General features: G+C 37.6%; 1 protein-coding gene across 14 annotated transcripts in view; it reads left to right on the forward strand.

Annotated features, from left to right (window-relative positions):
- The window catches only part of UNC80 (unc-80 homolog, NALCN channel complex subunit), a 234133-nt gene that overhangs the window by 195065 nt on the left and 14752 nt on the right, over window positions 1-24316 (forward strand). For 13 of the 14 annotated variants that reach the window (XM_055380463.1, XM_055380468.1, XM_055380464.1 and 10 more), the window contains 9 exons: window positions 7548-7748; window positions 9878-10001; window positions 10942-11067; window positions 12307-12430; window positions 13170-13376; window positions 16228-16412; window positions 17022-17187; window positions 18631-18810; window positions 21953-22091. In XM_055380463.1, the coding sequence (XP_055236438.1) occupies window positions 7548-7748; window positions 9878-10001; window positions 10942-11067; window positions 12307-12430; window positions 13170-13376; window positions 16228-16412; window positions 17022-17187; window positions 18631-18810; window positions 21953-22091 (1452 nt within the window). The remainder of the gene's footprint in view (window positions 1-7547; window positions 7749-9877; window positions 10002-10941; window positions 11068-12306; window positions 12431-13169; window positions 13377-16227; window positions 16413-17021; window positions 17188-18630; window positions 18811-21952; window positions 22092-24316) is intronic. The other variant, XM_055380470.1, reaches the window with a different exon arrangement.

Genomic DNA, 24316 nt, shown 5'->3' on the forward strand with positions numbered 1-24316 from the left:
ACAAGGGGAAAATGTTCTTAAGATAGAAAAGCACAGTTTATATATTTGCTTCTCAATAAAAGAGAAAGAAAGGGAAATTTTATCACCTGAATTCTTAGAAAAGTAGCCTTCTTCTCACTACTATTTACTGCCCAGATTCTAATTTTTCACAAGAATTGAATGTTTCTTCTCTGTTATTTTACATGAGGAATGCACAACTACTTTCTGCTTCTAGGGTCCCTAAAAAGCCAATAATGAGCCCTGCAGGGAAGTAAGCAGTTTTAACTCAGCCAACTTGGCTTGGGCCTGAAATCCCCTTTATATAAACAGCCTTCCAACCATTAAAAAAATGTGTCCTGGTAAAAATTCTGAACTAGATGAGGCCAGTCGTCATTTACATGTTTTACTCTTAGTGTGCTAGGGAAAGGCCCCAGAATTACTTCCCTGTGCACTCGTATTTCATCTTCCTACAGAGATGCCATTTCACTTGAAATTCATGCTAAAGGCTGTATTTGTGTTTCAAAAGGAACGTGATTCCAGAGGACCTTCTATTCAGATTTGTAATTGTTTGTTAAGGGTGATAAAAATCCCTTCAAAGAAAAATGTCATGGGTAACAAAAGATTCACTTGGAAAGTTTAATGTATCTATAAAGGTAAAAGTAGAGTTAGGTTCAGCTACTTCCAAATAACGTTGCAATTTCGCAAAACTCACAGTTTCCTGGTTATTGCCTTTTTTTAAATTTAGAAAGTACTAAATGAAGGAAAATGAGAAGACAGAAATGTACAGTGAGCATAGATTCTTTTTCTTCCAGTGTAATTTCACATTCTTTGAATTGTGGGCACACACCCAGTACTGCCCTGGAGAACCCCAGAGCCTCACTGGAGTTCACACTCCCTGCTGTGCAGTAATGGGGAAGAGCTTATTTCACACTGAGAAGTTCAGCTCCTAGATGGGAGCCTTCAGAGAAAGGGGAGGGACATTTGGAGTGTTAAGGTACTGCTGTCATAGCAACTTAGGAATCTATTCAGCCTCTCCACTTCCTTTCCCGCTGGTCTTCTCTAGCTGACCTAAGCAATTCTGTGAACAGAGAAACATCACATTCCCAGAGTCAGAAAATCACTATGACCAATGGCCATTTTGTGAGAGAAAGGGAAAAATATTCCTAAAAGATGGATGTGTGTGTGTATGTGTGTGTGTGAGAGAGAGGGGGAGAGAGAGAGAGAGAGAGACTATGAGATAGTGACTGTCCCATAACCTGACTGTATTTATACTCTTCTTAGGGCATTTGGAGGGAGGGGACGGCAAGAGTCAGAGAGGCCGGGAGCTCCCTCTAGAGGCCAATACCTATTAAAGGTTAAATGAACTGGAAATGATTTAGCTCTGTGCCTGGCACAGATGTGGACACAATAGATACTGATGCTAATGAGAATGGTTCAAATACTATGTTAAACACTGGGGATGTAAACTAAGGTCCTGGTCTTCAAGATTATCACGGTTCAATGCAAGAGGCACATAAGAAAATAACTATAATACAAAGTTGCAAGTACTATAATCACATTTACATGTATGTATTATTATATAAAGGATTTGAGGAAACTCAGAAAATATTTGAAGGGAGAGTGTATACAAATTATAGAGTCAGGATAATGTGAAGATTTTCAAGGAGTTAATTATTTTTATGATAAGATTAGCACGGGAAATCAATATAAGATCATATTCGATATTATTCATGAACCATAAATTTGACTTTCTTAGTTATCAAAGCAAAGAGTGAAAAAAAGATTAATTACAAAATCATAATATAAATAAGTTAAAAACAAAACAGTTGCTCGGTGAAACAATACTTTTTTAAAATACAAAGAACAAGAAAAATCTTGTAGGGGCCAAGGGAAAATTTCCCCTTCACTCTCTGAAGGTTTGCTGAAAGTCAACTGATAAAAGGCAGATCATAATCAAAAAGCATGAAAATGTATTTGATCATAGTTTTACCTGACACAGGAGCCTTCAGGATGAAGACCCAAAAATACAGGGGAAGCTCTCCATTTTTGTTTAAGTTTAACAAAGTATGGATAGCCATGTATAAATATGACTGGACAAAAAGGGTATGATCCCATGCTAATAGACCAAGTGAGGAAACCCAGCATGGCCTGTGTGTTTGGATTCTTCTTGGCCTCTCTGGTTAGCATTCCCTCCTTCTGGGAATGGGGCAAGACCCTTTCTGGAAAGGGGGCGTTGTTATGACCTACAATCAAACAAGATGGGTCAGGTAATTTCTTTATGGCTAGTTTTTACACAGAAAGATGGGGGAAATTTAGTGTAATATTTTTAAGTTTTATGGCTGGCTTCAGGAAAAAAGGTTCTGGCTTCAATGACTTGCTTTGAGGAAAAGGGTCTCCAGTTTCCATGGCTAGCCTTGGAAAAGAATGAGAGGCCACAGAGAGGAGGGCAGGAGAAGATCAGTGAAAAACCTTGGCTTCTGAGGTCTTCATTTTGGCATATTGCTTTCTGAGCTTCAACAGTCTCCTGGTTGGTGTTTGTTAAAAGGGAAGAGTAGTATGATGAACAGAGTCCTCAACAACATCCCCATAGTAGATAAAGTGCTGGTTGTACATGGCTGGATGCCTGTTAGTATATAAAGTTGGCACAATGTCATAATGCAGTTCAGCAAGAGCAATTGATCTGAAGCCAGGATAATGTCATTCAAGAGCACAGCTATTTCATGGCCTGGATCAATAGGAGGGCAACATTTTTATTGCACAGGGAATATTTAGACTAAATGCCCTTTATTAATGCAATTTCTCACAACAAGCTTTTGAAAAAGACAGGCCTGCCATAGTCTCTGACCAAATAGAGACATTCTGTGTTGCTGATTAGGGGCAGATCCAGATGCTTTGAACTTGTACTAAGCAAAGGATGTAATTAAGGCTCTCCTATAAGTTAAGTGCGCACTTGAATATGTGTAAAAGTTGGAGCTTAATATATAAATTTGCGAATTGAGGGTAGTATTAAATCGTTCTTAAATTATAAGAATAGATAATGTCACCCAAGGATGAAAAGTTGATTTTTAAAAAGAGAAAGAGAAATGGGATGATATAAAAAATGCAAATGTTTGCCAAAATAATTTGAATCAAACCAACAAGTTAAGAAACATTGCTAAGACAATCTATACTTCTGAATTTGCAGAATGTATGGTTGATTACAGGGCTCTTGAAGAAAATATTCTTGATTAGAGTCTCTGCCCTACAGAAATGTATTGCTTCATTTGTCCAACCCAGTGCTGCCAAAGCAGCTGGATAATAGTATCTGCAGATTCTCTCTCTCTTTCTCTGTCTCTCTCTTGTGTGCAGTCTCTATCTCTCTCATTCTCTTTCTCTCTTTCTCTTTTCCTCTCTCCCTCACCCTCTCAATGGGAAAATCTCTTGTGTTCCCACTGGGAAAGAACCATAGGAAAGTTTTTTGATTATACATGTGATAGTACAGCAAAGACTGTGGGAAAGGGAAATTTTGTTTTATGCGCAAAACAAATGTATTTTGTCACATGACCAGGAATTAGAGAAATTCAGGTAGTAATCCATAAAATGGCTCTTAAATTCAGCTCTATGTATTCTTTGGAAGCTCAAAATAGACAGATTGATTATCTCACAAGCACTTCTCAATGTTATCTTTAAAATAATAAGAGAAAAGAAATAAGTGCATATATATATACTCTTATTTGTCACACAACCTGAGAAGTAAAGAATTATTTTCTGTATATCAAATTCATGAGAAAGAGATAAACGAAAGAATGTATAAGCTGTTTAAAATGATTTCTTTAAAACACCCACATTCACACAGAATTCCAGGACAATGTGAATATGTTCAGTTTGGAGAGAAGACAGTGGGAATTAAGAGACAATAACTATTTCTTGATAATGAAGGGTCATGATGGAGAAGATGGATTGGATTTATGTTTTCAGAATTAAGCCTAGTAGGAAGAAATGAAAGGGAATTTGGAGGCCTAACATGAAAGGAACCTCTCACAGTGTGGACCTCCAAAGATGAAATAAGTTGCCTTGTACAGTAGTGAATTTTCTATCCATGGAGCCAGTCACATAAAGCAATTGTAGAACAATCTAAATAATTAAGAGAGGTAATGGCCTTGGCTGTGATTCCTAAACCAGGATGCCTATCAGAATCAGCTGAGGAGCTCTTACCCTCTAGATCCTTTCAAACAGTTATTCACTCTTCAGTTCTCTTGGAGTAATCACAATTTCTCTTTATTACAATGCTATAGTTAATATGTTAGACAAAGAATTACATGATATTACCACTGCACTACTCCTAATGCATCAGTGGATCTGTGCAGTGACTAAGAACAACTAATATCATAAAGAGTGACAACTAGGAATCCTGTACCTCCTGGCGGAAGTACACACCACATACACCACCTGCTAAGTACTCTTGCCAAAAATTCAAAACTGAGTCTGCAGATGTAGGCCCTGGATTTAACTTCCAATTGAATTAAATACGAAGGCAGTAGGATAGATTAAATTACACCGTGGAGATTCAATCAGCAAAATTCAGAGTGTTGCTGCAGAGAATTTCTTTAATAAATAACAAGATAAGGCCGGGCGTGGTTGTTCACGTCTGTAATCCTAGCACTTTGGGAGGCCGAGTTGGGCAGATCACAAGGTCAAGAGATCGAGACCACCCTGGCCAATATAGTGAAACCCTCGTCTCTACTAAAAATACAAAAATTAGCTGGGCGTGGTGGCATGCGCCTGTAGTCCCAGCTACTCAGGAGGCTGAGGCAGGAGAATCGCTTGTACCGGGAGGCAGAGGTTGCAGTGAGCCGAGATCGCACCACTGCACTCCAGCCTGGTGACAGAGTGAGACTCTGTCTCAAAAAAAAAAAAGACAAGTACAGAAGAGGGGAAATCTACATATTAAAAGAGACTTAAGGACATATCAACAAATTGAAATTTATGGGCCTTATTTTTTCCTAATTTGTTAAAAAAAAAGTAATTATGAAATAATGTGTGAATGTTGAAAACTGACTGAATATTTGGGTTTTTTAAAAAAGAATTATTTTTAATTTGTTAAATGTCATACTGTGTTGTGTTTAATTTTTCTGAGTCCATAAATTTGGAGACACATACTGAAATATGTCTGGGTAAATGATGTGATGCTTGGAATTTACTTTAAAATAGTCTAGGGTGGGGAAAAGGGGGAGCGTTTGGGGGTATAAGTAAAACAAGAGTCACTGTAGGCCAAGTACAGTGGCTCACACCTGTAATCCCAGCACTTTTGGGAGGCTGAGGCAGGCAGATTGCTTGAGTCCAGGAGCTCAAAACCAGCCTGGGCAACATAGCAAAACCCCATCTCTACAAAAACTACAAAAATTAGCCGGGCATGGGGCTGTGCACCTGTAGTCCCAGCTACTTGGAAGGCTGAGGTTGAGAGATGGGTATTTTGGGGCTTACTATATACTGATCTCTCTACCTTTTTATATGTTTGAGATTTTCCAAAATAAAAGTTAAAAATATACAGATTTCTGGGCCCAGACCAGACCTTAGAACCTTAGAAGTTTTGGTTTTTTTTTTTTTTGGTTTTTTTTTTTTTTTTTTTTTTTTTAGACAGAGTCTTGCTCTGTCACCCAGGCTAGAGTGCAGTGGCACAATCTCCCCAGCTTCCCGAGTAGTTGGGATTATGGGTGCCCACCACCACGCCCAGCTAATTTTTTTGTATTTTTGGTAGAGACGGGGTTTCACCATCTTGGCCAGGCTGGTCTTGAACTCCTGACCTCGTGATCCACCCGCCTCGGCCTCCCAAAGTGCTGGGATTACAGGCATGAGCCACCACACCCGGCCAGAAGGTCTTATTTATGAGATTTTTGGAGGTCCTGGGAAACTGTACTTTTTCATTTTCCTTTTAAGCTGTATTAGAAAAATAATAATAATAAGAGGTGCCAGTGTGAACCTGACTACCTACAGGATATTATGACTATTATGGGCTCTTTCAACCCTAAGATTCCATGACTCAGAGAAGATTATCTTCAGAGCTTTTCCAGTACAAACTTGTCTCAAAAAAAAAAAATCTTATTTTTCCATTTATCTCAAATCTCCTCCTCTCTTTAGTAACAATCCTGAAAACTTCCCATGTATGGCTGCTCCTGCTGATGCCATCCACACATGCATTCGTAGGTAACATTAGGCCTCTCTGCTCCCCTCGTCCATCAGGAATCCTCTGTCCTACATTCCAGTTCCATAGGATCCTTTTCCTGCCTAACTCAACATGTACTGATTCAAGCCAAAGATTCAAATAATGGGTGGTAGTAACTTAATGTATTACCCTTCCTAAAGAAATTTGTTTTCAAATGAATTTTCACTATCTTGACAAAGAATATGAACATTTCAGCCACTGTGTCTTAGGTGTATTTTTTAGAATATAAGCTTTTTTTTTGAGGAAAAAAATCAAGCTCGAATCATACAGAATAGTTGTAAGATATTTTTATGAATGAGTATACATTACCCCTTAATATTATCTTGTACACATTCTGCATCTACTCCGTATATTTTATCAGGAGCCACTGTAAAATGCTTAAATACTTTCTCCTTCATACAAAATTAAATTAAGTTGGCTTTAAGGCTATGTACATCATTGTATTTGTATTATTTGGAAATTGGTAATCCATATCTAGTTCTGAAGATTATTTCATTAACTATTACATTTACTAGAAACCTCATTTTCCCAATTAATCTATTTGGCCAATTCTCCTTCAGAAAAATCTGACACTTAGGACATCAACACTTGGGTCTGGTGACTGCAAGCCTGGGCCAACCTTGAGAGAAGCACAACTTTCCCTCTGGCAGTTCCTGTATGGAACCGAGTTGGGAAATCTAAGAAGTAGAGGCAACCAAAACCAATGTCATCCAGACAGTACAACTGGGTCTATTATATGAAGAATCTCAACAGAGAGAAAGGATCCATGTATAAGATAAAAAGAGAGAAGGAGGCTTTAAAGGAGAGGGATGGAAATGGAGCCTGAAGAACTCCTTGGGTTGCAACAAAAACCAAGAGCACTTTTTATAGGGTGGCTTTGACCTTGACTATGAGTACTGAGGGAGTTCTGAAGCCATGAAATTTACAAGGATGTTTGATATTAGTAATTTTATTGTTCATTAAAGTTAGGTTCTCTTTTATATGCATGTATGTCATATTTATAATATACATGTATTTGTGTGTTTATATGCCTGTATATATACACATGCACATTCTCAGAAATGACATTCTCTAAATATATTTGGCCTATCCTTAATCTCTCTGGATTTTAGTTTCCTCATCAGATGCTCTTTACATGTTGTCTCTGAAGCATTCTATGATTCTCTATTAATATGCATGTGTAGGTATCACTGTTCTGATGTATGGGAGAGCAGAGGGATAGAGGATGTTGGGAAGAATGTTCTTAGTTCAGGGAGTTGGTGGTCTGGAAGGGGTGATTAACATGTTGCTGTGTAGAAAAATTCCTGTTGTGTAATTCTAAGCTTATACTTTAAAATATATATACATATATATATATATATTTTAGGTTGGCAGAAATTGCACACTCCCTTCTGAAGCTGGCACCATACGACACTCAGACAATGGAGAGTCGTGGGCTTCGGCGCTACATCATGGAGATGCTACCCATTACTGACTGGACAGCTGAGGCAGTGAGGCCGGCCCTCATCCTCATTTTAAAAAGATTGGATAGAATGTTCAACAAAATTCATAAGATGCCTACTTTGAGGTGAGAATGCCTCCTAGTTAGCTGTTGCTATCACAGATGTCAAAGTTAAGATTTGTCATTTTTTAAGATGGTGGATGATTCTGGAGTTGAATGAATGACTTGAAAGATTTCTTTGGTATATGTGCATAGTTAATAGGGTCTATGAATGCCTAAGTAGCAAAGCCTACATTTTGAGAAAAATAACATTTTCTTTAAAAGTATATGTGCTCATCTTGAAAAAATCTATCCATTTCTTAGCTATCATGCTCCTCATCTGACACATATAAAAATTTCAATTAGTACCCTTTAATCTATCTTAAAATAAGGGAGGGTTGGCCTTATAAATGAAACAACTAATGAGAAAAGAAAAGGAATTTTATGTTCAAAATACTATATTTAACATAGCTAGTTAACATATTTAGGTACCAGTTTAGAGAAATTCCAAGCTTTACAATAATCGCCAAGCAGAAGCTTAAAAATTCACAGGATTGAAAACAAACACCTAATTTTCACTTTTTTACCTAATTCAGTGTGGTACTAAATGAACACTATTAATGCTTGATCTTTGTTCAGTGACCTGGGAAATATTAATTGGTAGCCTACATATTAGCAGATGTTTTTGAACCACTCTACTTAGAGATGTGAGCCGAGTTTGGAAACTGTAGTGATAGTGAGCAGATAGTTCAACAGATTAATACTGGTAAACCCACTTACTCGGAAATTTCAAGTTTAGGTTAGTGAGAAAATTTTCTGTCGTTTTAAACTAAACCCAAAAATCAGTGTGACTCCTTCCCAAGAATTTATAGCACTTAATGTTCAATTCATCAGAATTTTTCAGGTATTAGTCCATAATCTCCTTCACACTAATCCAGCCTGCAGGAGTCATTAAAAAAACAAATTTAAAAGTTTTATTCTAATAATTGATTATTTGTTTTTATATTCTTTTATACCGTGGTGATGACCACCTATACATTATTTCAAGGTTATTTATTTCAATGGCATGGAAATGCTTGTTTTAAAACACTATTTCTTTAGTGATCCCAATAGAACATTTGTGTCTATCAGCAAATGGCTTATCAAAGATTTATAACTATCTCACAAGGGTGCGTCAAAATAAATTCCTTTCTTAAATACTTCATATCTAAAGACGTTAAACATCTCCAAAAATGACCCATTTATGCTTCCCGAAAGTAGATTTCTGGATTAATACATAGGCTTGGTCAGTTATAGGCAATTTTCTTGGGAGATAGGCTATGAATATGGAGTTGGCTTGGATTTAAATTCATTAGGTGATCTCAGTTCAACACAAGAAATGTTGACTGAACCTGACCTGCATATTACCTTCAGTGTCGGAGATGTCACATAGCCTCATTTATGAATACATTTCCATTTGTCATTGCAGATTCCATTTCGCTAGAAAATATAAGCTTAGAAAGTATTGCCAGGAAAATATAAGAAAAAACTGTTAATATCAGTAAAGCCCAAGCTGTTTATTTTGGGGCCACAGGGATGAATCAGTACTAGGACAATTATGAAATGGATTGACTTTTATTACAGAAAATCCCATATTCATTTAATTGGGTTATGTATACAGTAACACCATTTATACTACCATAAAAAGTAGCCAAAAAATACATATCATGTCTTGGGAGGCCAAGAAAGAACATTGTTTAAATAAACTATTTTCTTCTAGTGTGATTTTCTTGGCAGAAGTTAAGCTATATAAATCAAATTAGTGGTAGTCTGGTGTAAAAACTGATGGGCGTGTGTAATCTGATAAACAGGTTTCAGAAATGTAGCTGGGGTCAGATTAGTTCTATTGGGAGTAATTACCCCTGTGATCAGTTTTCTACAATGGTAGTCTTAGGACCGTCTGTCAATGCTAAAACCAGGGAAATTAAAATGCAACCCGTTCATCATCTCTGTTTTTTCTTCAATAGATTTAGTCGAGTGGGGCAGGCCTGCCTCTGCTACGTTTTCAGTATCTTCTTCCCCTCCCAGTGTGCTCTGTGGTTTTGGAACAATATGGGTAAACTTCATCCCAGAGACACATCCTGTCTTAGATGGCGTCAGAATCACTGTCTCATTCACTTGTTTCAGACTCTCCAGAAGGGAGCCAAGCCGCTAATGGCGCCTATATTGTATTCCAGGCGACAGGTTGAGTGGGAGCCTGCCAGCAATTTGATTGAAGGGGTTTGTTTGACACTTCAGAGGCAGCCAATCATATCCTTCCTGCCTCACCTTAGGTCACTGATCAATGTCTGTGTCAATCTGGTGAGTAGCCAAGTGGCAATCTTATGAAACTTTGCACAATGTAACTCTGCTATTGACTTCTCTGAATTGAAGATTTACAGGTCAACCACTTTGTGCCCCTATCTGCCCATGAAAACAGACGGCTCAGGTGACACTGAAAATAGTGAGGTACATTTCAAGGTGGTGTGTGGGGAGATCCAGGAACCCATCCCTACACAGAAGGGATTTTGGTGTGCTGCTTCCCATGCACTACTTTGACAATTCACCTCTTCAAGTTGCGCTGAGAGTTGAGGGCTGCCAGTTGGAGAGTGGGGTGGCGGAGCCTGCACAATTGGCTAGAAGTTGAGGTAGTCTGGGGTGGGGAACTTAAAATGCTAAGAGGATTTTTTTCTTTTATGGTGCAAAATGACACTATGAGTTGGCCAGTCTAGGATTTATGTGAAGAAAAAAAAATTTAATTGTTTATGTAATATCTAGAGTCTGGTCCTGACAAGGTTTTGTAAAATGTGTGGAAACCATCTTAGAGCATCTCATTAAATAGGACCTGCTGCTTCACTAGTTGAGCAATAAATCTGTAGTTGGAATGCCTAGTGCAAATAGAGCTGTTGCCATCATCATTGTTGTCAGTATTTGCTCCATCAAGGAATGTTGACTGCATTCCTTTGAATTCACAACTAGGTGTCCAATCTCCTGATTAGAATAGCTTTTTGGTTCATCTCTCATTATTTACATAGTTAACTATAAACAACATTCTACAAAACCTTGGCTGAATTCAGTGTAATGTTCGATCTGACTCCAGACATTACATGCCTTCAGAAGGCAACAAGAAAGAAAAGATTGAAAGTAACATGCCCAACCTTCAATTTATCATTTTTATTATCATCATCATTGAGACTCCTTTACTACGGTTGCATGAAATTGCAATAGTCAAGGCTGGTCATGTGCTCTGTTTGTATTTCAGGTGATGGGAGTGGTAGGACCTTCCAGTGTTGCTGATGGATTACCCCTTCTTCATCTCAGCCCTTATCTCTCACCACCTCTGCCCTTCAGCACAGCTGTTGTCCGGCTTGTAGCATTGCAGATACAGGTGTGACTGCCTTACCTGTTTGTCACGCTCATTAAGTTGCTGGTTGAGGCACCAGATCATGGTGTTCTCATTTTTTTCTGCAAAGGCTGGGCAAAATCTGTGAAACAAAAGTGTAAACATCTCCAAACTTTTATAGATTTGGAGCTTCAGCCCTGAGCTTGGCCCTAAGTTGTGCTTCTGTAATTCTTCTTGAGATCTCAAATATAGCAGAGTCATTTAGTCCTGCCACAATTTCAGGAACCACTTCAGTCATTGAAAATGTGTGCAAAATAATGGTTCACAGATAATCAGCTCACAATTGTTAATTAAAAGGCAGTAATATTCACAGTCTGGTTTTAAATTATTTTCAGAAAGAATTGCAATATAAAATTCTTTCAAATGTTATCACTAGACTTTGAATATCTTAATTTTCTTTAATGATTGTGGGTTGAATATTATGAGTGCTTTTTTAAAGAAAATTCTCCCCCTTAATTTATTTCTTAAAATTAAAATAATCATTCCCAAGGCAAAAAAAAAAAAAATTGCAGAATCCCGTCTCCTGAGTATTTCTGTGTGTCACCCAGTTTTAGAGAATGGTAAATCACTGGAAAGCTCCATAATCAATGGAAAGTACACAACTGATGTAAATGGATAACTGACCCATCCGTTGTTTGACAACCAAGCTTGATGGCTCATCATCCAGAGAATGGGTAGATGGTAGAAAAGAGATCAAGTAAGAGCTGTGGCTACCGTGCAGAAGAGAAACAGTGACATCCCTAAAGTGATACACTTTAATAACTGGCGTACAAAGATCACATATTTCTTTGTATATTGCATATTGTTTCCTGGCTTGAAGAAGGCCTTTCATGGCAGGGGCCAGAGGAATAACTACCAAAAGGAGCAAGTGAGAAGTTCTGATTTTCTTCCTTCTCCTTTGTTGTTAAAATATTTATTGGTAGAAAAATAGAGAAAATTAATGGGGACATGAAGTTGTTTTTGTACCTGACCATAAGTATTCTAATTTTTCAGTTAATATTCAAGATGTTACTATCTTTTTAGGTGTATAGCTCTCAATTATATCAAGACAATGGTAAAGTATCAGTTTTGAGTGAAGCTTGTATGCTGTACAGACAACAATTGAACTCATAGTTTACAGGAGCAGCCAGCAGGGAGTCACCGTCTCCATCATACTGTGTAAAAACAAACATACTAAATGGGTGTGGTGGTCAATTAATCTTTTCTTCTATTATTGCTGCACAGGCTTTAAAAGAAGATTTTCCTTTAAGCCATGTGATCTCCCCATTCACCAATCAAGAGCGAAGGGAGGGGATGCTTTTAAATCTGCTCATCCCATTTGTGCTCACAGTAGGATCTGGAAGCAAAGGTCTGATTAATTTAACTAAAGGAAATTTATCATTGTTGTTGTGTTCTCTTAAATGTCAGGCTGTTATTTCTTTTTCCTGTTCCCATGAAGGCTATCACTGAAGTCAGTCTGAATGATTTAAATAGGGTCATCTTAGGAAATAAGAGTTTTTCTTTCTTTTCAGTTTAGCTACCTGGGACCAGAGTTTCTCTGCTCTACTTCTTAGGAGATACATCCTATTTAAAGTCATTTCAGTACAGCAAAAATCAGGGGAACAGTCATTCAATTCAGTTGAGAAAATGGTATTCGTTGAAGTACAATATAAGAATTGACAGGTGAACAAACTTGTACAACCTACGTGGACACTGGGTTTAGCAGAAATCCTGCCACTGTCATTAAATTCCAATGTATTTTCATTACTCTTTCTTCTTAGGGGTAGAGGGATTCTTTTAGGAAAAGTTTGTCTCAAATGTAAGTACAGTGCATCATGAGTATTTGCAAAAAGAAAGGAGATTGAAATGGTAAGCGAGACATTTGGCTAAGACCACAAGTTGTTGGGTACCCACTATGGAGAAAATACTCAGGTGCCAGGAACACTGTTTCTGTCCATTGGTGAAGCTGTACTTGATGGGAAACACCTGAATTTCTAGGGTGTTGTAGTTTAGACTTGGAAAGAGCTGAGTTTTTCTGTATCTACTGTGGACAGTCTACCTTGTGATGTTTTTCTTTCCACTTCCCTCTTCCAAATTCTGCCCCTCAGATAGCCCATGGCTGGAACAGCCTGAGGTGCAGCTGCTGCTGCAGACAGTCATCAATGTACTCCTCCCACCACGGATCATCAGCACATCCAGGAGCAAGAACTTCATGTTAGAGAGCTCCCCAGCCCACTGCTCCACCCCTGGGGATGCGGGGAAAGACTTGCGCAGGGAAGGGCTGGCTGAGTCCACCAGCCAAGCAGCATACTTGGGTTGGTACTTTCTCTCTCTCTCTCTGTTTGTGCATGTGTATGTATATGTATGTGAAAATATATGTGTAGGTAGATAGATAAATAAATAAATAGATGTACTTAGTTAAGTTCCAACTTAACTCAGAAAGAATTTAGAGAGACCTCAAACCAGAATGTATTTAAAGAGACCTCAATCCAGAATGTATTTAAAGAAGCCACTTGAACAAGAAACATTACCCTTGCAAAAAAAGTCTGGTTTCCTTCAGTAAACATATGCCAAAAAACAACGTGGTTTCACATCTTCCATGCCTAAATTACTTGGCTGTTTTATATATGAGTGTCTGGGCTTGTAAGGAAGGCATCTGCAGTAAAGATTCTTCCATGCTGATTAAGTACAAGATCACTAGTGAGGTTCAGTAGCTGTTATAAGATCTAAACTCAGTCTAGTATACAAAGACACAGCATTGCAAAACATGTAGGGCTCATTGATCTGTCACCTATATAAATGGAGTTCTGGATTTGGGCAGTCTACATCCTATGCTGCAAGATTTGGTGACCTTGCAGTATGTTATGCCCCTACTAGCTCTTTTTCCTCCCTTAACATGTCTTTAATCTCCACTTTGATCATTACTCTAGTGAGGCCAGTCCAGTCCTGCTCCCATAGGCTTCCCAATCCCTTTCCCTCTTTGACTCCTACTTTCCCGTTATCCTATGCTGCCTTTAACCTGGTCGTGACCCGGGGAGCAATGGAAAGCCACTCTTTGGCCCTGAATGAACTGGGCCAGCAGGAAAAGACCACTCTTGCCATAGCGCTGAGAATAAGTGGCACTGGCAGTGGGGAATTTCAAAATGAGAAAGTCTTGCCTGATATTTTTCAATTCACCAAAGCAGATATTGGTGAGAAGTATAAGATGAACACAAACACACTGATGAAAATGAGTCCTTGGAGTTTGGAGTATGGGGTGGGGGGGTGTTTGAACTGCCTTATAATGGGATGTGTTTGAAAATGAGGGGATTGACAATGAAAATGAAAAAGGAGAAAAAGACACAAGGAATGCATGTACCTAGGACTAACCCATATGGATGCTCAGTTAGCCAAGGTATACAAAAGTAGAATTCAAATCTAAGCTCTATCATAGAGCCCTACATGAAGTTTAGGATTGCACACAGGATGATGGAGAAAAGGGGCTTACCATGTACAGGAAGAATATGAGAAGACACTTGATGAGTTTCTGTCCTCTCCACTGTCTGCCTTTTCAGTAAAGAGTTGTTTTTTACTTTGTTACGTGGCCAGGCTACTGAACCTGTATTTTAAGTTTGTTTTTACATTTATTTTGAGCACTTACTGTGCACCAAGCAGTTTTCTGTGCTTTACACTATTACCACATTGAATCCTCTCATCTTCTCAATAACTCTAAGAAGTTAGTGTTATTCTCATTTTAGGAGTGAAGAGGCTGGGGCCCAGAAAGGTTGAGTAACTTGCCTGAAGGCATATATCTTAATAAGTGACAGAGCTAGAATGAGTCTCTGTTCTTGAGTCACTTTTATACACTGCTATGTCTTAGGCTGAGGGAGGTTTAGGTGGAAAGTAGAATGGCAGAAAGCCAAAGTCAGCCAACAGGCTTAGTAACAGTGAAAACGTCATCAGAATTATGGTAGAGAAAGAGGAGTGTTTTTTTTATTTGTTTGTTTGTTTGTTTAGTTGAGGGAAAGGAATTGAGATAAGCAATTGCTGTGAAAAGTGAGATTTTGAGGAGGAATATGGGTAAGAAAGAATCTTGCAATCTCTCTCTCTGTGTTACATGGCATGGTTCTCTCCTGGAAACATCCTAAAGATGGTAAAGGCATATGTGACTCTTGAGGATTTTAGAGAATTGGATTTCTGTGTGCATTTAGTCACTCAATGCACTTAAGAAAGATTTTTGTGTTTTCCTAATCAGAATCAAAATGTGTTTAGTATACACATTTTTTAGATGCTGAGATTCATGGGCCTTAAGAATGATCAAGAAGACCCAGGTCACTTGATTGCCCCATGGCAGACTCCATGGTAAAAGCTGTAGTGGCAGAGGGAGCTCCCGTCATAATCTTTGATGTCTTCACAATACTCTGGTTTGTCCTGACACACGGTTTGGGAAATCTGCTTCCTGAAAAATAAAAATAAATGTAGATTGTGAAGGGCTGCTGGAATCTGAGAGGAAAGAGATATAGACAAATAAATCCAGTAGGGTTTAGTAACAGACGTAGTGTGTGATGAAGGAAGGTGTTTTTTTATTTTTGGAAAGATACACTGCACGCATTTACTGGTTACCTCTGGGGAGTAGTTTAGTGTGGGGTCAGGAAGGGAACTGGGAAGGAAAAGGACTTAATATTTTTTAACTTTGTGCACTTCTTCATGGTTTTATTTTACTTTTAGTAACACAAATATTTATTTTTATGGTTAAAAGAAAAAAGGAAAAGATTTTTAAGATCCATGTTTTAGCTAAGAATGTGAGTGATATGTCCGTATTACCATAAAGTTATTATGACAAAACTTTGGAAGGTAAAACGTTAGCCACACATCATGTTTATGAAACATTTTCCTTTCAATTCAGTGGACCACATTGCTCTATATTTTCCAAAATAGTAGTTCTTAAGATGCACTTAAGAAAGATACTTGAGTAATCTTCATCAGAATCAAAACACTTAGCATACACGTTTTTGTCTCGATGTACAGAATACTCTTGCTCGGGAATACATATGAAGTTTTTAGAAACATGGAGAGAGCTTATAAATTTAGAAAATTTCTAAAGGTGCATAAAGGGCTCTGGATGTAGGTTGGGTTCCTCGGAAGCACACATCCGCAGGCTCATTTTTCTCTTTTCCCGGTGTGAAGCGCTGAAGGTGATTCTCGTCTGCTTTGAGAGGCAGCTCGGAAGCCAGTGGTACTGGCTGAGCCTCCAGGTGAAGGAGATGGCTCTGCGGAAGGTGGGAGGCCTGGCCCTTTGGGATTTCCTCGACTTCATCGTGCGGACCCGAATACCCATCTTTGTGCTTTTGCGCCCTTTCATCCAGTGCAAGGTGTGGTGTGTGCTTCTCCTCCTGAAAGTGGCAAGCTCAAATGAATGTGTGGCTCTCTACTGAGGCAGGAATATGGCAGGAGTGCTCATGGTACCTACTGTTGCCAGTTAGTAGGGCCTGTTAATACCATGCTTGATGAGAAAACTGCCCAAAAATATATTCCAGAGGATAAAAATTTCACACTAGAAATGCCTTCACAGTAAGAGCTTTGATGGAGTCTCTAAAACTTTGCCCGCTCCCTACTAATCATCCCCCACTCTACCCACCCAAAAGATTGGTCCAGTGGAATAGTTTGGAGAATCTTCTATCTTCAGTGGCATGACTGAGATCTGATTTTAAATAAACATAAGAAAAACATAGGATACTTAACGTATGTTTTTCCTCCAAGACCCTCGGTACCCATCTACACTTGTTCTTTTCATGCCCCAATTTCTTAGGGCAGTGATTTAAAACGATGTAATTATTAAGCACTTCCTGTGTGAAGTGCCGTTCTAGGAACATCACATGCATTACCTTATTTATTCCTCACAACAATGAAATAGGTACAGCAATTAGCCCATTTTATGGATGGAAAATTGAGGCCCTGAGAATGTTATGCCTTCCTTTCAGCTGCTGGCCCAACCAGCAGAGAATCATGAAGAGCTTTCCGCCCGGCAACATATTGCCGACCAGCTGGAGCGGCGCTTCATACCACGCCCTTTGTGTAAGAGCTCGCTCATTGCTGAGTTCAACAGTGAACTAAAAATTCTGAAAGAGGCAGTTCATAGTGGATCAGGTGAGTGTGCATGAGAGTGTTGTGAATTTATTTGACTAATGGAACTCACAGCCTACAAAGAATCCCTCTGTCCAGGTCACCACACTTTTTGGAACTATGAATATGTTAGCCATTTTGGTACACTGCTAGATTTGACCATTTCTAATAAGTTAGCCATTTGACCACCACTAGATTTGACTTCCTCTTTTGTCAGTAACAAAATAGAAATCAAAAGGATAAGAATTTAGTTTTCCTTTTCTGTATATTTTTTAATCTTCATTTTAGTAGTTAATCTCTTTCTTGAGTATTTAATTGGAAGAAAAATGGTTTAAATCATTACCTTTATTTCCTTTTTGAAAAAGAGAAGGGGGACATTCATTTATTGAGCTTCTATTTTATGGTAGATTATTTCCTTTAATCTATACAAATACCTTCAAGGTATATAATTGAAAGTCCCTGTAAAAAATGAGGAAACAGACACAGTAGAAAATAGATAAATAATTTACAAGTAAATAACTTACTACTGTCACATAGAAAGTGATTATTGTAAGGGGATTTTTCAACCAGATCTCTGTGATTGATTTATAAAGCCTTTAACTTTAACTTTTCACACATTGGAAGGGGAAGGATTCCCTTACAGCTGGCAAACTAGGAGGTACTTTCTTTACATTATTCTAAAGGTATTCTTTGAGAGTACATTGCTTTCTTTCTTATAACTATATTAGCAGCAAATTACTGAGGAAGGAAAATAAATCATTATTTGCCATTAGAGGGCAGTCATTACCCACAAGTAAAATGTAATATGTGCTAGGTTTTCTTTTTTGTGGGAGGGAAGGGTTATTTGCTTTCTTTTGAAAGCTTTTATTGTTCTTTGCAGACAATGTGGTAAAAACAAAAAATTGACAGGTATAATCCTGGTGAAGTTTACACATTATCATTCAAATATTCTACTTTGTAATAAAATAACCTGACATAGAACTGAGGGATATTTTTTAGGTTGTAATTTCCAGAAAATGAGAATAAGAACAGTTTTGATTATGCATCGCAGGGTTCACATCAGACAACTTATTTATTACTTTGATTTGCTTGTGTCAGATAAGATATATTTCTTAGTAAAAATTGCCAAGTTGGAAGCTACAATTCAGGTCAAATTTAATTTGCATCCTACCAACCTTGGAAAATAAAATAGAAAACCAATAAGAAAGGCAACAATGTCAAAGCATTTAATATTGTTACAGATGTTATGTTCTGGCAAGGGAACTATTTAATTATATCAGTGGCCAATATTGATTCTTTAAAATAAAAAATCCCCACTTTCATTTGCAACTTTGTTATAAAGATCATTTGTCTGGGACACATTATTTAACTAACCTTTCCTAAAAACTACAAGTGGTCAGGGAGGACTTTGAAGTGGACATTTAAGATTCTCACCATGCATTTCCTTTGGTCTCTCGAATCCTCTAGCCTACCAAGGCAAGACATCCATCAGTACCGTGGGCACCTCCACCTCTGCTTACCGCCTGAGCTTGGCCACCATGTCCCGCTCTAACACGGGCACAGGCACTGTCTGGGAGCAGGACAGTGAGCCATCCCAGCAGGCTTCGCAGGACACCCTGAGTCGGACTGATGAGGAAGATGAGGAAAGTAGGTCATTCCAAAGAATCTGGGCGGTAGACATGGCTTGGCCATACGAGAAGGGGCTTGGGAAGGATTACTGCCCTTCTGACCTTTTCCGCTTCTGATCCCCTAGTCATTTTTAAAAAAGGAGTTCTAGGGGAAATGTGACTGATTCCATGATTCCTAATGCCTGCATTTCTATAAATTCCTTGATACCCTTTAGTCATTTAAAAAGAATTCAGGGAAAAAGTAAATTGTTAGTGACTCCTAAATTTTCTTTAAACCTATATAGTCAACTTTTTCCACTAACTCCCATTTAAATTGTGGATAACTAACCAAGGAAAGCACTTATTCTCGTTTTTCCTGGACATCTTGCTTAGAGGGTTGATTGGAACTTAAATGGCCTCATTAAGCAAGGAAAAGTGAGCCGTGTATATGCCTAGGACTCAGAAAAGACCAGTTGGCTCTACCAGCCGGTATGTAAACCAGCAGGCTGTCTTGAGGGAAAGTACTCCAAATTTGAGTTAAGAGAATCCCCAGTGACTAGGTCAGCCCAGAAACTTCTAAGGCATGTGCTAGAGATTTGGTGTTATGACATGAGAAGAAATACTACATACGTATGCTTCACAGGAGGTTATAAAAAGTAAAATTAGGGTGAAAGATTCCATTAAAATGCTACTGTCATTTCAGGGGTCTTAATATTGCATTAATTATTTTCCACTTGTATGTTAAGATACTCTGATATAACGTTTATAGCAAAGTTGTGTTGTCAATGCCATATGAATGAGAACAAAATTTAGATCTTCACTCAGAGGCTCTCCATACCAAACAACAACAAAAAGCTCTACTCTGAACTAAATTAAATAAAAGAAATGAGAGTTGAGGTTAGAATTTTAATTAACTAAGATGAATAAAAGTGTTTTAATGTCCTACAACAGTTGGGAATGTAAGAGAAGAGAAAAAATAAATGCTTTGTCAGTACTTACCATTAATATTTGCAGTTAGCTTCCGCATTGGTCAGACAAGGGAAAAATCATATTGTCCTGTGCCTGGCCTATAGACACATTTCTGTCTAAATCACCCTGGTGACTGCTCATGAAAATACACCTGAAGTTGTAATTAGGGAAATCTTGACTGAGAAAACACCATGAAAGAGAAAAGGATCAGCAGTTTAAATATCCATTAAGTATGGGTAAAACTTAAAGAAAATCAATTTTTTCTTTAATGCTTGAAGTAGCCTCTCCCAGCAATTCTTATTAATTATAGGAAATGATCTCACCTATTTTTGTAGAGCTAAATATATTTTGAAGGTAACCTTATAAATAATAGATGACCTAACCTGTAGGAAGGAGCAAGGAAAGAAAAGTAAGTAAGACTTAAACAGGGATATCACTGGCCAAAAGCCAACACTAACGTACTGATGAGGCAGCAGGGGGACTGGGGAGCCATGCAATTTTTTGCTTATATCTCTGATCACAGACATCGTAACCATCCCAATGAAAGCAAGATTGCTAACAAATGGTATTGTGTGTTTGTGATATGGGTGTGTAGTAATTTAAATAGGGAGGGGTATGAAAACCAGATCGTTGTTTTGAATTAAGCTTTCTTACATTCAATAATCAGACTTGTATTAAGGCCTATCGGGTATAAGATAAGGAAGAAGGAAGTATGAGAAAGATACATTCTCTGCTTTCTAAGATCTTATAATAGATATAGTTATGTAGAGGAGATGAGAGACATTTACAATAAAGAACACCTAACAAAAGAGTTACTGGTAGACAGCACATGATTAATCACCAAACAAATACTGGGGACATAAGTGTTAAGTGATATGTGAATACAAATAAGGGGGAATAATCAATAGGATTTGGGAAAGGCCTCTGTAGAAATAGCTGAATCTATCCTACCACATTTTTTATATTTTTAAGACACATGTGTTTATTCTCTTCCCTGTGGACATATCTAAAAAGAAAATATCATTCTATAACAAGAATCAATTTTAAGTCAGTGATTATATAGCAAATTAAAATTGCTAGCACGTTTTATATTCACCTTTTGATTTGAAATAAGTTCAATTAGAAATATGATTACTTTGATATTTTAAATAAATAGTATCAGATGGTCTTATACAGTAGCACACATTCTCCAAAACTCAATATGTTTATCAAAGAATATTAGTGTTCGTCAACAAACAACATTAGCTCATTTAGAATTAAGTCACTTTGTCATAGATACTGTGCTAAAGTTAATTTTCATATGAATTTGAATACATTAATTTCTGCTTCTGGCTGGGCACGGTGGCTCATGCCTGTAATCCCAGAACTTTGGGAAGCCGAGGCGGGTGGATCACCTGAGGTCAGGAGTTCAAGACCAGCCTGGCCAACATGATGAAACCCCATCTCTACTAAAAATACAAAAACTAGCTGAGTGTGTTGGTGTGCACCTCCAGTCCCAGCTACTCTGGAGGCTGAGGCATGGGAACCACTTGAACCCAGGAGGTGGAGGTTGCAGTGAGCCAAGATCGCGCCAATGCACTCCAGCCTGGGCAACACAGCGAGCCTCTGTCTCAAAAACAAAAAACAAACAAACCAAAACAAAAAAAAAAAAACTCTGCTTCTATGGAGAAAACAAAATTACATACTTAAATTTTAAAATTTTGGTTAAAATAAGCATTTATTTCTTAACTTTATAGCTTTCAAATATTTTTCCTAAAAAATCTGAAATTGTCTTTCCCTCAGCAGTCTAGAAATTATTAACTGTACTGAATGTGGTTTTTGAATGTCAAGGAAATGTATTTGACTCATTCAATAACAAAGTCCCCTGAAGTATTTATGGAATGTTTTTAAAAAATTATGTGCTAGCTTTTCTCAAATCTTAAATTTGCTGATGCCTGTTCACTTTCACAGATAATCTACTTGTAAGAATTTACATTTATTTCATGAAGGATGTTCTAGTGTGGAAGGGTGGGAGATGTATAGACGCGAAGAATTATCATTACCCCCAAAGGTCTAAGTTTTTTTATCTGTATGAAGGGACCAATGATAATTTGGATTTACAAACAGCCCTAAGTTGTACACAAGCCAAGGACAGAACCCAGGTACAGCTTTGGTTGGGTTTTTCTGATCAGTGTCATAGTTTTTGTAACACTCTATTCCTTTGCCCCTTTTAGATGACTCTGTAAGCATGCCCAGCGTGGTAAGTGAACAAGAAGCTTACCTGCTGAGTGCCATTGGAAGGAGGCGATTCTCCAGCCATGTCTCCAGCATGTCTGCACCTCAGGCTGAGGTGGGCATGCTACCCAGCCAGAGGTAAATAGCTATGGTTATACTGTACTCTGCATTTGGGGGCAAAGTTAGAAATTCTGAAAATACACTCCTGTTATTCTACAAAGACTGAAAGAGAAGCAAGCAATGGTAATGTTTTTAGATAGATCATTCCACAAAGGATTTGTCAACTAGGTTCCTGCAGGCAACACTTTGCAGTTTTCTAAGCCAAGCTAGTAGAAGGGATCCCAATTCCTGATCCAAGTATTGTCTCTCCTTAAAAATTTTCCATAGACACATGGTCTTCTTTCTGTTGTCAAATGGCATTCTTGTATTTCAGATTTATCATTAGCTAAGCTAATGATGGGTACTTGGCAAGAGTTAGGACCATCTTTATGTTTTTGGTAAAGTTTAGGCTTCTGATATATTATTAGTATTCAGTTGTAGGTAGTGACACTTAACCAAGCAGAAAAGGATTTATGCCACTGAGTGTGACCTTGGGCAGGTCATTTAACCGTAATCCACAGTTCTCCCTCTGTAAAATGAAGAGGTTTGCTAAAATGATCTTTAAGATAACTTCTCCATCTATAGTTCTATGATTCCATGACAAAACCCCTTTAAATATTTTGTGTGTTCTCTGTCTCTTAAGAATATAAGTAAAAAATAACTTCCTCTCTCTCTCTCTCTCTCTCTCTATATATATATATATACACACACACACAATGAAAGTATAATGAAAATGATCTCACATGAGTCAAAACATTTATCTTAAGTAGATAAATGTTTTGGAACCAATGATATTTTCACTTCAGGAATTGAGTTTTTCAAGGAATTGACCATATGTGATTTTAGTGTGTTGCTTATTTTTAATACCTATAGATTCATTGTAGTACAATTCACACATGGAAAATAATAAAATTCAGGGCATATTCTGATGTTCACATAAAACCAGTTTATATGTAGGAATAATTACCCTGTACCCAAATCCTTTCGCAAATGGTTCGTGAACTACACAGATGAAATAAAATTTGTGAAATAAAGCCCAAGTTTGGAGAATATCAAAGAATAGGGTAAAATGATAAATCATTAATAAACAAGTTGCATACTTTTTAAGAAGGCAATGTTTTATATAAGTACCATTTAATTATTACAAAGATTAATACTATATAAAGGTTTGTATCATTGTAAGAAATTGTTTTACCTACCATTTGGTAATTTTCCTTTGAAAAGAAAGTCTTATACACAAAAAGTGTGAACAAAATCAAAGCCAAACAATAACATGTCCTAAAAAAGATATAAAGCCACACAAGCAGCTAATATTGGTAGCTATCAGTGTATTTTTAATTGCCAGCAATGTGCATGGTTCTATGAAGAATATTTTTAAAAATCAATTATTTGAAAGTTTTATTTAAATTATAGAATTGTAGAAATTTCATAAAGAGGTTTTTCATTGTTATTTACCTAAAATAACCAGGCCATCAATTTCCTTTTTACATATTCATTAAGGGGTCAAGTTGTTTGCAGGGAGAAAATTTGTCCTATTATACATATCTTGATTGTACATTTTCTTGATTTCTAGAAATCAAGAAAAAATAATATAGTTAAATAGTTTGGGCTTCATTCATATTTTGGAAGACTAGCTCTGTACATAAGGGAAAGTGAGTCTCTTCCTAGGGACAGAGGCTGTTTTTATAGTGAACTTTTAGGTGAGCCTCAATTCTTTGGGGCCAGGCACTCCAGTTTTCTAAATGGTTTAGTCCTCTCCAATTTAACGAGTATTTATTGAGTGACTCACAGATGCTTAGCTCAATGCTAGGCACTGAAGGAAGGACAGATAAAGCATGACAGTTTCTGTTCACAAATCTCAGTTCATCTACATACATATCAATCAATCGATAAACAATTTAATTATTCTCTCACCAACCTGACAGGTTTCTTCTTTTGGCATTTACAATTCAGTCACTAGAGGATGGAGAGTAAGGAGGTAAATGCGAGTTCCGTGTGAATTTTCTAAGATATCTTCCTTCCATTTGTTTACTTGCATTTTCACTGCAAAATTAGCAGGGAAAGTTGTGTTCTTTCTTTACTTTTCTTAATGGCATCAGTTCCAAGAGCTTGGTTGTGGCAGTTCATGGTAAGTGGTTTCTGTGTGCTAATGTTAGAATGCACAAGAAAGAAGCAGGGTCCTGGTCAATGAAACACCATGTACATAAGACAGGTTAAAAATAATCACCACCCAGCCAAATGGTTACCAAAGGAAATGGTAGTTT

The sequence above is a fragment of the Gorilla gorilla genome, chromosome 11 (assembly GCF_029281585.2).
Source record: "Gorilla gorilla gorilla isolate KB3781 chromosome 11, NHGRI_mGorGor1-v2.1_pri, whole genome shotgun sequence".
Classification (NCBI taxonomy): Eukaryota; Metazoa; Chordata; class Mammalia; order Primates; family Hominidae; genus Gorilla; species Gorilla gorilla.